This window comes from Pongo abelii, chromosome 10 (genome assembly GCF_028885655.2).
Source record: "Pongo abelii isolate AG06213 chromosome 10, NHGRI_mPonAbe1-v2.0_pri, whole genome shotgun sequence".
In the NCBI taxonomy this organism is placed as follows: Eukaryota; Metazoa; Chordata; class Mammalia; order Primates; family Hominidae; genus Pongo; species Pongo abelii.
Window position 1 is genome coordinate 111,916,203 of NC_071995.2, and position 11,341 is coordinate 111,927,543.

Sequence of the window (11,341 nt, forward strand, 5' to 3'; positions counted from 1 at the left end):
GAGCCAAAGCGCCCTCTCGAGGGAGGAGCCGGCTGTAGGGTAAGGAGGGGTCTGCACTAAAGTCTAAGGGTGCATCCCATTGGAACCTGGGCCGAGGTCCTGGCCACCCCCGCCCCATACTAGGATGTCAGAATAGAAAGAGAGTTTCCTGGAGGTAACTGCAGTTGGCAGAGAGAGGTACAAAGAGGCCAGGGTGTGTGGCCCAGGAGCCAGAGACAGAAGGCAAGCCAGGTCCACTGACGTGGTGTTGGGGGCTGGAGTCCAGCTGCGGCCTCTTCTCTTCTCCCCGCAGGGTCCCCGCGCTCCCGGTGAAGAACTTGAATGGTACTGGGCCGGTCCATCCGGCCCTGGCAGGTGAGGTCTGGCCCAGGGCGGGAAAGGGCGGGGCCGACTAGGAGGCAGCCCCGCCTGTCACCCGGTGACCCCGCCCCCGAAATGGGCTTGTGGGCGTGGCCCGGAGGAAACGCCCCCTTCCTCTGGGCCCAGGACACGGGGTGGGCGTGGCCCGCAGAAGGCCCTTCAGGGGCCTTCAAGGGGCTGAGTGGGTGGGGCCCAAGAGCGCAACCCTCCCACCCATCCGAGGGCCCCGGGATTCCCAGGGCCAGTGGTCGGGGGTCTGGGCGGGGGTGGCGCCCCGCCCTGTGACTGCGCCCCCTAACCCCCAGGGATGACCGGGATACTGCTGTGCGCGGCCGGGCTGCCCGTGTGCCTGACGCGGGCCCCCAAGCCCATCCTGCACCCGCCGCCCGTGAGCAAGAGTGACGTGAAGCCCGTGCCCGGCGTGCCCGGGGTGTGCCGCAAGACCAAGAAGAAGCACCTTAAAAAGAGTACGCCCTCCGCGCCCTTACACGAGATGAACCCCACTAAGCCTTGACCACAACTCTGTGACCCCTAGTCTCCAACTTAATTCTTAGCATTTACGACCTCACCTCCATTGCCTGATCTCAGCTCCCCTTGCCCTGGCCCCATCTTTCACCAGCTCCTGTTACAGCTAACCTCCAGCAACCCCTGACCTCTGACCCTGGCCAACCCTTGCCACCCTGACCCCTGCCCTCTGACCCCTGACCCAGTTCTGAGCCAAGCCTTCAGGGACAGACTCTGGGTACCCTCAAACCCACCCCGCTGTGTCCCTGCAGGTAAGAATCCCGAGGATGTGGTTCGAAGATACATGCAGAAGGTGAAGAACCCACCTGATGAGGTGAGGGGGGGATGGGGGGCTGATGAGGTGAGGGGGGATGGGGGGCTGATGAGGTGGGGGGGGATGGGGGGCTGATGAGGTGAGGGGGGATGGGGGCTGATGAGGTGAGGGGTGGATGCGGGCTGATGAGGTGACGGGGGGATGGGGGGCTGATGAGGTGAGGGGTCGATGGGGGCTGATGAGGTGAGGGGGGGATGGGGGGCTGATGAGGTGAGGGGGGATGGGGGGGCTGATGAGGTGAGGAGTGGATGGGGGCTGATGAGGTGAGGGGAGGATGGGGGGCTGATGAGGTGAGGGGGGGATGGGGGGCTGATGAGGTGAGGGGGATGGGGGGCTGATGAGGTGAGGAGTGGATGGGGGCTGATGAGGTGAAGGGGGATGGGGGGCTGATGAGGTGAGGGGGGGATGGGGGGCTGATGAGGTGAAGGGGGATGGGGGGCTGATGAGGTGAGGGGGGGATGGGGGGCTGATGAGGTGAAGGGGGATGGGGGGCTGATGAGGTGAGGGGGGGATGGGGGGCTGATGAGGTGAAGGGGGATGGGGGGCTGATGAGGTGAGGGGGGGATGGGGGGCTGATGAGGTGAGGGGGGATGGGGGGCTGATGAGGTGAGGGGGGGATGGGGGGCTGATGAGGTGAAGGGGGATGGGGGGCTGATGAGGTGAGGAGTGGATGGGGGCTGATGAGGTGAAGGGGGATGGGGGGCTGATGAGGTGAGGGGGGGATGGGGGGCTGATGAGGTGAGGGGGGATGGGGGGCTGATGAGGTGAGGGGGGATGGGGGGCTGATGAGGTGAGGGGGGGATGGGGGGCTGATGAGGTGAGGGGGGATGGGGGCTGATGAGGTGAGGGGGGATGGGGGGCTGATGAGGTGAAGGGGGATGGGGGGCTGATGAGGTGAGGGGGGGATGGGGGGCTGATGAGGTGAAGGGGGATGGGGGGCTGATGAGGTGAAGGGGGATGGGGGGCTGATGAGGTGAGGGGGGATGGGGGGCTGATGAGGTGAGGGGGATGGGGGGCTGATGAGGTGAGGGGGGGATGGGGGGCTGATGAGATGAGGGGGGATGGGGGCGGGGGAGGGCCCCTGGCATGGAGGGGGCAGGAACCGTCACCCCTCCTCCTGGGTTCTGGGTGATACAGAGCTCTTCTAATTTGTTTCTTTCTTCACTTTATGAGGTTTTTTGATGAATAGAAATGCTTACGTTTAATAGACTCACATTTATCCATCTTTTGATGATTGAGTTTTTGTGTCATTTTCACCCATATTTTCCACTAAATGTTTTTAAGTTTTGCTTTTGATAGTTAAGCCCTTAATTCACCTGGGGGGTGGGGAGGGAGCCATCTTCCTCTGTGATATATCAGAATTCAATATATGGGAAGGGGCTGGGTGCAGTGGCTCATGCCTGTAGTTCCAGCTACGTAGGAGGCTGAGGCAAGAGGATCTCTTGAGCCCAGGAGTTTGACTCTGCAGTGAGCTATGATTGCACTGCTGCACTTCAGCCTGGCCAACAGAGCCTGTCTCTTAATTAAAAAAAATAAAATAAATAAAATAACGAAGAAGAAGAAAAGAAAACAATGTATGGGGCAGAGGGTGTGTACTGTCTCCCTTTGCCAAATGGGTACCTGAGAGAGTGTGGTCTGCTGCCTATGGTGACCCGCCAAGGGGCAGTGCTGACCCAGTAGGTGCCCTGTCCTCCCCAGTCCTCAGTCTCCCCTGCTGCCTACCTGCAGGACTGCACAATCTGCATGGAGCGGCTGGTCACAGCGTCAGGCTACGAGGGCGTGCTTCGGCACAAGGGCGTGCGGCCTGAGCTCGTGGGCCGCCTGGGCCGCTGCGGCCACATGTACCACCTGCTGTGCCTCGTGGCCATGTACTCCAATGGCAACAAGGTGGGTTGGGCGGGACGATGGCTGAGGAGTGGGCAGGGAACTGAGTGGGGTTTGGGGGGGGCGCTGGGAACTCACTGCCAGCCTCCCCTGCCCAGGATGGCAGCCTGCAGTGCCCCACCTGCAAGGCCATCTACGGGGAGAAGACGGGTACGCAGCCGCCTGGGAAGATGGAGTTCCACCTCATTCCCCACTCGCTGCCCGGCTTCCCTGATACCCAGACCATCCGCATCGTCTATGACATCCCCACAGGCATCCAGGTGGGCTCCCCTTCCGCCTCTCTGGCCTCCAGCCCCCACTCCCCTCCGACTCTTCCAGATGCTCCTCCACCCTGCCACCACCTGTTCATGGTCTAAATCCCTGTACTGTCCCTCCCTGCAGGGCCCTGAGCACCCCAACCCCGGGAAGAAGTTCACCGCAAGAGGATTCCCTCGCCACTGCTATCTACCCAACAACGAGAAAGGCCGGAAGGTGGGTGCCCAGCCGTGAGGGCACGGGAGATAGGCGCAGGCAGGGGCTCCAGCAACCACTGGCCTGGGCCTGTGGTCCCCATCATTCCCAATCCCTGCTCTCACATTCCTCCCAAAAGCAGCACCCGAACAGCAACGACCACAGCCACCTCCTTCACACATCTTATCTCCTTTCCCGAGCTGCTGAGGTCAAGGTCCTGACCCCATTTGATAGACAAAGACGCAAGGCTTCAGAAAGGGCAAGCCACTTGACTGTTGTCACAGAGGAACTAAGTGTCGGAGCTGGGATTTGAGCCCAGGCAGTCCAAGCCGTCACCACCACCCTACAGCTTGTCTGATTTGACTTTCTGCTTTTCAAGAGCACCAAGAAATCCAGATTTTCATGGGAAATCTCTAGGCTTTTGAATGTTAGTAACTAATTTACAAGTGGCTCTTTAATACAGTGTGGAGTCCAAACTAAATAGAGCAGACAGCTGCCAGATGCTTTCTTCACCCCAGAAAAAAACAGGCAGGGCCGGGTGCGGTGGCTCATGCCTCTAATCCCAGCACTTTGGGAGGCTGAGGCGGGCGGATCACGAGATCAGGAGTTTGAGACCAGCCTGGCCAACATGGTGAAACCTCGTCTCTACTAAAAATAGAAAAATTATCTGGAGTGGTGGAGTGCACCTATAGTCCCAGCTACCTGGGAGGCTGAGGCAGGAGAATTGCTTGAACTCAGGAGGCAGAGGTTGCACTGAGCCGAGATCACCCCACCGCACTCCAGCCTGGGTGACAGAGCAAGACTCCATCACAAAAAAAAAAGGAAACAGGCAGGCCAAGCGCAGTGGCACATACCTGTAATCCCTGCACTTGGGGAGGCCGAGGTGGGAGGATCACTTGAGGCCAGAAGTTTGAGACCAATCTGGGCAACATAGTGAGACCCTATCTCTCCAAAAAGTTTGTAATTTTAGCTGGGCTTGGTGGTGCCTACCTGTAGTCCCAGCTACTTGGGAGGCTGATGTGGGACAATTGTTGGAGCCCAGGAGTTCGAGGCTGCAGTGAGCTCTGGTTGCACTGCTGCACTCCAGCCTGGGCAACACAGCAAGACGCTGTCTCAAAAAAAAAAAAAAAAAAAGAAAAAGAAAAGGAAAGAAAAGAAAAGAAAAAACAAACATAAATAACTTGGAAGGAGCTTTTACTGGCAGTTCAGGAAATACAAATATAAAGGAAATGGCCAAGCCAGCATTACGTAGTCGGTGCCAATGGACGAAGCCATAAGGTAGCCATGATGTGGCAGGGGAGGGAGGGAGGCTGAGGCTGGTGGACTGGAGGCTGCCTGTGACCTCCACCCGGCCCCACCGTGTCCCTGTCCCCCCAGGTGCTGCGGCTGCTCATCACGGCCTGGGAGAGAAGACTCATCTTCACTATCGGCACGTCCAACACCACTGGCGAGTCGGACACCGTGGTGTGGAACGAGATCCACCACAAGACCGAGTTTGGATCCAACCTCACGGGCCACGGGTACCCGGACGCTAGCTACCTAGACAACGTGCTGGCTGAGCTCACAGCCCAGGGTGTATCCGAGGCTGCAGCCAAGGCCTGAGGCCCAAGGCTACCCACCTTCCCTCCTGCTTTGCCCCTGGTCCGGCAAATGCCTCCTTCGCCAGGTGTGTCCTGGTAGCCCAGGTTCAGGGCTGGGGAGGAGCCTGTGGAAGGGGCCGCAGCCATTCAGGGGACCTGCCTGGTGGCAGCTGGGATGGAGAGATGGCATGTCAGGCTGGCCCCGAATCATAGCTCCCTGAGAGGGCCATACAGAGAGTACTGGAAACCTCCCTACCAAAAAGACAGAGACCCGCCCCCTCACACACAAACACACACGTCCTGTTGAACTCATGCACGCACACCCACGTGCCTCTACTTGCCCCCAGGCTGGAAGAGAAGAGACAGAAAGACCCCATGACCCCCCCATGTGGATCCCCATCTGTGTCTCAGTTGCAGCTGTACAGCCTTGTCTGCGAACTGGAGGATGCGGGGCAAGCCCTTAGGGGCCTGACAGGGCTCGGGGGGCAAAGAGGGACTTGGGAAACTCAGTGTACCCCCGATGCCTCACCCATTCCGTGTCATCACCCATGTCTGCCACCCACTGATTGGGCAATTGTGGGCCCATGGGGTGGAAGCCCCCAGATGACTGAGCAGTTCTACAAAAGAATGGCCAGCGCAAGCGGGGACTAGAGGGTCCTGAATTTTGTGTTTGTGCCTCTTCATCCCTCTGGACTCTGATCTCCTTCTCCCTTCCCATCTCCAGGCCTTCTGTCTGTCCCAGATAAAGGCACTGTTCTCCCATCCTCCCTACCCCATCCTCTCCACCAAATCGCTCCCAATTTTGAGAGCCAAAGGCTGGCGCTTCTGACTTCAGGAGCAAGAGGAGGAGGCCTAGTTTGGGCCCATGTATTTTAAAGCAGAGTGGACAGCAGAGAGTCAATTTCCCTTTCGTTGGGCGTGGGCAGTGGGGTGGCTAATCGTCTCCGGCCAACCAGGGGCCTGTTGCCCAGGCAACTCACCAGCTCCGCCTCTGCTGATTGGCTGCCACGGTGGGAGTCAGCCAAGATTTAAAGGGATGCCAGCAATTGCTCTTTTCAAAACCTACCAGTCCCACTGTGGGTGGAGAAATAAATGGTCTTTCTCCTCCTCGCCTGGTCTTTTCCTGCCAAGAGAGGGGTGGGTGGCTCTGTTCCTGGGGGCTGCAGTCAGCCCCGTTGGGGAGTGATGGCTTGCGAGAGAATGGCAACTTCAGGGTCATTGCCTCGGGCTGGAAGGGCTGGGGGCGGTGAAGCAGTGGCAGACCCTCCTAGTCCTAGTCTCCAAGAATGCAGAGGTGAAAGTACCCTTCTCTTTCACAAAAGCACAAGGCAATGCACACATCTGCTCCCTGGCACAATGACAAGAAACAAGGAACTCGGGCGGAGAGCTGGGAGCCTCAAGGGAAATACGGAGGAGCTGGGAGACACTGTGATCAGCTCATCAGGATCGTAGAGCTTGTCAGGACCCTGTCCTTGGGGAGGAGGGTCAGGTTCTAACTAGGGAAAGACAGGGATGGACCCCAGCCTTAAATCAGCCTCTGCAACATGCCAGGACGCCCCTGTAGTTCTGGTGGATGCTGCGGCTTCGGGCAACCCCTGCTGGCCACCCTCGGGATAGCGCCGTGTCTTTCCTGGTCCACTTGATCCCCTGCCAGGTAGGCTTTGGTTTCTGTCCCACCCCGTAGTGACACAACACCGGAAATGAGTCCTTGGAGGCCCTTCCAGTTCTGCCAGTCACATGTTCCCAAACATTTGTACTCCGTGGTTCATTCTCAGACAAAACCTCAACCCAAACTCTGGCATATAAAATTGCAAGCCAGGCACTGTGACTCACGCCTGTAATCCCAGCAACTAAGGAGGCCGAGGCAGGAGGCTCATTTGACGCCAGGAGCTTGAGACCAGCCTGGGCAACATAGCGAGACCCCCCCCATCGCTACAAAAATTTAAAAATTAGCCCGGCGTGATGGCTTGCACCTGTAGTCGCAGCTGCTCTGGAGGCTAACGTGGGAGGATCACTGAAGCCAAGAAGTTTGAGGCTGCATTGACCTATGAGCATGCCACTGTACTGCAGCCTGGGCAACAGAGTGAGACCCCCAACTCTAAAAACAAAATAAAATAAAACTGCCCATTCCCCAGGCCTGTGGTCCTCAAAGCTGATACTCATCCAAATGACCTACGGAATCTGTTAAATAACCCTGATTCTTGCCCTCATATACCCTCAGATTCTGAGTCAGTAGCTGGCTGGGCCTCAGAAATCTGCATTTCTAGCAGACATTCCAGCGGGTGGTCTTTGGCCCACAGTCAGAGAAACTCCTCCCTGGTTCTTGAACTACCTCGTTGGAATCCAGTTTGAAAACCACACATCTAGACTTTCCCTCCTCTTTTTATACAGGGTAATCTGAGACCCAGAGAGAGACAAAGAGCCTGGCCCAAGGTCTCCCAGGCTCCAAGGGTCTGAGTGTGGCACACTGGACCCCCACCCAGCCTTGGTTCTTCCTGAGGGTACCTGATTCTGGAAGCTTGTGGTTGGGGTCGTAGGCCAAGGGCAGGGTACAGAAGAATCAATGAGGTTATAGGGATTAGCAGACATGAAAACAGGAAGGGGTGAGCCCATTTAGTGCCTATCTGGGGCAACAACATCACATGGGCATCAGGAATTCAGGTCCAGCTGTATCCAGCAGCTCAGGGCCAGGCTAGCCTCTTTGGTATGGATAGAGGCCAGTTTGGTGAAGCAGAGACCCCAGTCTCAGTCAAATAAGTCAGGTTCCTTATCCTATCCACTCCAGTCTGAATCAACCCAGAGAGCGAGATTCACTCAGTGCAAGGCTGGCCCCTGCCAAAGGGCTTCCATGCCCTGAGTTCTGGACTCAAGGCATATAGGACTAGGCACGTCTCTGGGAGCCTCGAAACCACAGGATCAAAGAGGTACAAGGAAACAGGAGACTCCTGAGGCAGGATGCGCTGAAGAGGGCCCCCTGGCTCCTTGTTCCTCCTTCCGGGCTAGCTCTGGCATTTCCTTAGGGGCCAAGGGGGCCCAGGGCCGCCTTCCCTCGCTCTTGCTGCTGGAACTCCTCGTGGGCACGATCCAGGTCTGCGAGCACCTCCAGCAGGCGGGCAGCTGCTGCTCTTTGCCGGGCCAGGACCTCAGGACAAGCCCCTAGGAGGGAGACAAGAGGCCACAGGGGCTCAGCCAGTCCAGGGCAGGACCCGATGGTTTCTCATGCTGCAGATGTGCCTTGTGCCCTGAGAACCCTAAAATCTTTGAGAATCCCCACACACAGCCCTGTGGCCTGATGATGGACTGGAAACAGGAGGACACAGGAGACAGTGGGGAAGTGCCTGCGAGGAAAAAGGGACCTCCTTAACCCCTTAGCTTCTTTTTTTTTGGCGGAGAGGGGGGCATGGAGTCTTGCTGTATTGCCCAGGGTGGAGTGCAGTGGCATGATCTTAGCTCATTGCAACCTCCGCCTCCTGGGTTCAAGCAATTCTCATCCCGCAGCCTCCCCAGTAGCTGGGATTACAGGTGTGCACCACCATGCCAGGCTAATTTTTCAATTTTTAGTAGAGAAAGGTTTCACCATGTTGGCCAGGCTGATCTCGAACTCCCGACCTCAAGTGATCCACCCACCTCAGCCTCCCAAAGTGCTGGGATTACAGGTGTGAGCCACTGCACCCAGCCTTTACCTTCTGTGGTACAGGAGCCCTTACCTGTGTCTGCCTCCAGAGTTGTATCCATGTTAGAATCCTCCAGTAATTTCAGCCTGGAAGGTGAGAGGGAGAAAGACAAGTCTGGTCCCTGATTCCCAATCCTGCTTCCTACCCCAGAAATTCTCTGAGAAATTAGTTTTCCTGAATCATCATCATCACCATCACCATCTACCATCATCATCATCATCATCATCTACACAGCAAACATTTCTAGAGTGCCAGATGCTATTCTAAACCTTTTACATGTATTAACTCATTTAATTATCATGACAAACTCATATGAGGTAGGTATTTACTATTAGCTCCATTATACAGATGATCATTGAGACACAGAGAGGTTAGGTAACTTGCCTAAGGTCACACAGCATCAGCATCAGAACCATTACCACTTATTGAAAGCTAACTATGTGGCCAGGCACCTACAAAGTGCTCTACCTGTATCAGCTCATTTGATCCTCAGGACAACCCACGAGGTCACCACCATTATTATCCCCCTTTTCCAGATGAGGAAACTGAAGTACAGAGAAGTTAAGCAACTTGTTTAAGATCACACAGCCTGGTTGGGTGCAGTGGCTCATGCCTGTAATCCCTGCACTTTGGGAGGGCAAAGGCAAGACAGGTGGATCACTTGAAGTCAGGAATTCGAGACTGGCCTGGCCAACATGGTGAAACCCCGTCTTTACTAAAAATACAAAAACTAGTCAGGCATGGTGGCAAGTGCCTGTAATCCTGGTTACGTCGGAGGCTGAAGCAGGAGAATCGCTTGAATCCGGGAGGCGGAGGTTGCAGTGAGCCAAGATCATGCCACTGCACTCCAGCCTGGGCAACAGAGTAAGACTGTCTAAATAAATAAATAAATAAAATTGTTTTAAAAAAGATCACACAGCTAGTAAGTGGCTAGGTCAGGATTTGAACCCAGGCAGGTCAGCTTCAGAACCCACTCTATAATGAGTTGGGACAAATCTCTGTCACCAAATAACAGTGACAGTGATCCTCATGCCAGGAAAGGGAAGAGATCTATCCAAGTTCATTTAGCAAGCGCAGGGGGCCAGGATTTTATGGGAATTGTGCCAGGGTCTCTGGAGCCCCAGGTATTAAAAGATCCCAAGACCCAGTTCTGCATAAGGGACCCCTCCCACTGAGGATGCTTCCCAAGCCCTGACTGTGTAGACACCCAGTCCCCACCCTGGGCCAGGCCCCCGGGAAAGATCCACCAACACACACAGAAAGAATGAATAAATGAACACAGCAAGGCCACGGTGGGGGGCTGGCCCGGTTGGTCATAGGAGGTGAAGTGGGATGGGTGGGGGCACCCACCTGAGCTGGTCCCGCCCCAGGAGCAGCTGCCGATACACCGTCTGGGCCTCAGCATCAGGATCCAGTGGGTCACTCCAGTCCCCCAGGGTGACAGCCGAGTGTGTACGGCTGCAGCCGGCGGCTGAGGGGACACAGCTTCATTCATCAGTAACTCCCCCTCCCCTTCCAGAAGCCTCCACAGCCAGGCAGTCACCAAGCCATGCTCCGTCTTTCTCTAAAATCCCTCCTCAAACCTACTACTTCTAGGCCACACGCGGTGGCTCATGCCTGTAATTTAAGCACTTTTGGAGGCTGAGATGGGAGGATCACTCGAGCCCAAGAGTTCAAGACCAGCCTGGGCAACATAGTGAGACCTCGTCTCTACAAATAATTTAAAAATTACCCTTGGGTCTGGAGCAGTGGCTCACGCCTGTAATCCCAGAACTTTGGGAGGCCAAGGTGGGTGGATCACCTGAGGTCAGAAGTTTCAGACCAGCCCGGCCAACGTGGTGAAACCCCATCTCTACTAAAAATACAAAAATTAGCCGGGCGTGGTGGCTCATGCCTGTAATCTCAGCTACTTGGGAGGCTGAGGCAGGAGAATCGCTTGAACCTGAGAGGCACAGATTGCAGTGAGCTAAGATTGCACCACTGCATTCTAGCCTGGGCAAAAGGGTGAGACTCTGTCTCAAAAAAAAAAAAAAATGAGCCTCACATGGTGGCACGTGTGTGTGGTCCCAGCTACTTGGGAGGCTGAGGTGAGAGGACTGCTTGAGCCCGGGAGTTTGAGGCCGCAGGGAGCCGTGATTGCACCACTGCACTCCAGCCTGGGCAACAGAGAGAGACTCTGTCTCAAAAACAAAAATAAAAAAACCCACTACTTCCTTTGAATCTTACATCCTCCACTCTCATCCAGCCCCACTTCTGCTCCCCAGACTCTAGCAGTAGCCTCGCCTCTCCCGGTACTCCTCCCTCATTCTAGGCTCCAGTCACACAGACCCTTTTCCATCCGTCAGCCTACCTTGTCCCAACCTCTAGGCCTTTGCTCACGACACCTGCAACACTTCCTTACCCCCAGCTCCCGGTTCTGTCTCCAATGTCGCTGCTTAACTTCTGCTCTACTCAGGTCACATTTAAGCAGCACCTCCTCCAGGAAGCCCTCCTTGAGTCCCCATCCTGAGGCTGGGTCTGAGGCATTCACTGGAATCTCAAAAGTCTCATCTTGG

General features: G+C 56.2%; 2 protein-coding genes across 3 annotated transcripts in view; one reads left to right on the forward strand and one right to left on the reverse strand.

Annotated features, from left to right (window-relative positions):
- DTX1 (deltex E3 ubiquitin ligase 1) overlaps positions 1 to 6,219 on the forward strand; it is a 42,686-nt gene extending 36,467 nt beyond the window's left edge. The window contains exons 4-10 of the mRNA XM_024257413.2: positions 293 to 354; positions 666 to 827; positions 1,137 to 1,198; positions 2,927 to 3,085; positions 3,181 to 3,342; positions 3,464 to 3,553; positions 4,910 to 6,219. Of these exons, the coding sequence (XP_024113181.2) occupies positions 293 to 354; positions 666 to 827; positions 1,137 to 1,198; positions 2,927 to 3,085; positions 3,181 to 3,342; positions 3,464 to 3,553; positions 4,910 to 5,134 (922 nt within the window). The 3' untranslated portion in view covers positions 5,135 to 6,219. The remainder of the gene's footprint in view (positions 1 to 292; positions 355 to 665; positions 828 to 1,136; positions 1,199 to 2,926; positions 3,086 to 3,180; positions 3,343 to 3,463; positions 3,554 to 4,909) is intronic.
- A 1,485-nt stretch (positions 6,220 to 7,704) lies between these two features.
- The window catches only part of RASAL1 (RAS protein activator like 1), a 36,022-nt gene continuing 32,385 nt past the window's right edge, over positions 7,705 to 11,341 (reverse strand). For both annotated transcript variants that reach the window (XM_024257416.2, XM_024257415.2), the window contains exons 19-21: positions 10,137 to 10,257; positions 8,820 to 8,872; positions 7,705 to 8,268 (exon numbers count right to left, since the gene is read on the reverse strand). In XM_024257416.2, coding sequence (XP_024113184.2) covers positions 8,129 to 8,268; positions 8,820 to 8,872; positions 10,137 to 10,257 — 314 coding nt within the window. In that variant the 3' untranslated portion in view covers positions 7,705 to 8,128. The remainder of the gene's footprint in view (positions 8,269 to 8,819; positions 8,873 to 10,136; positions 10,258 to 11,341) is intronic.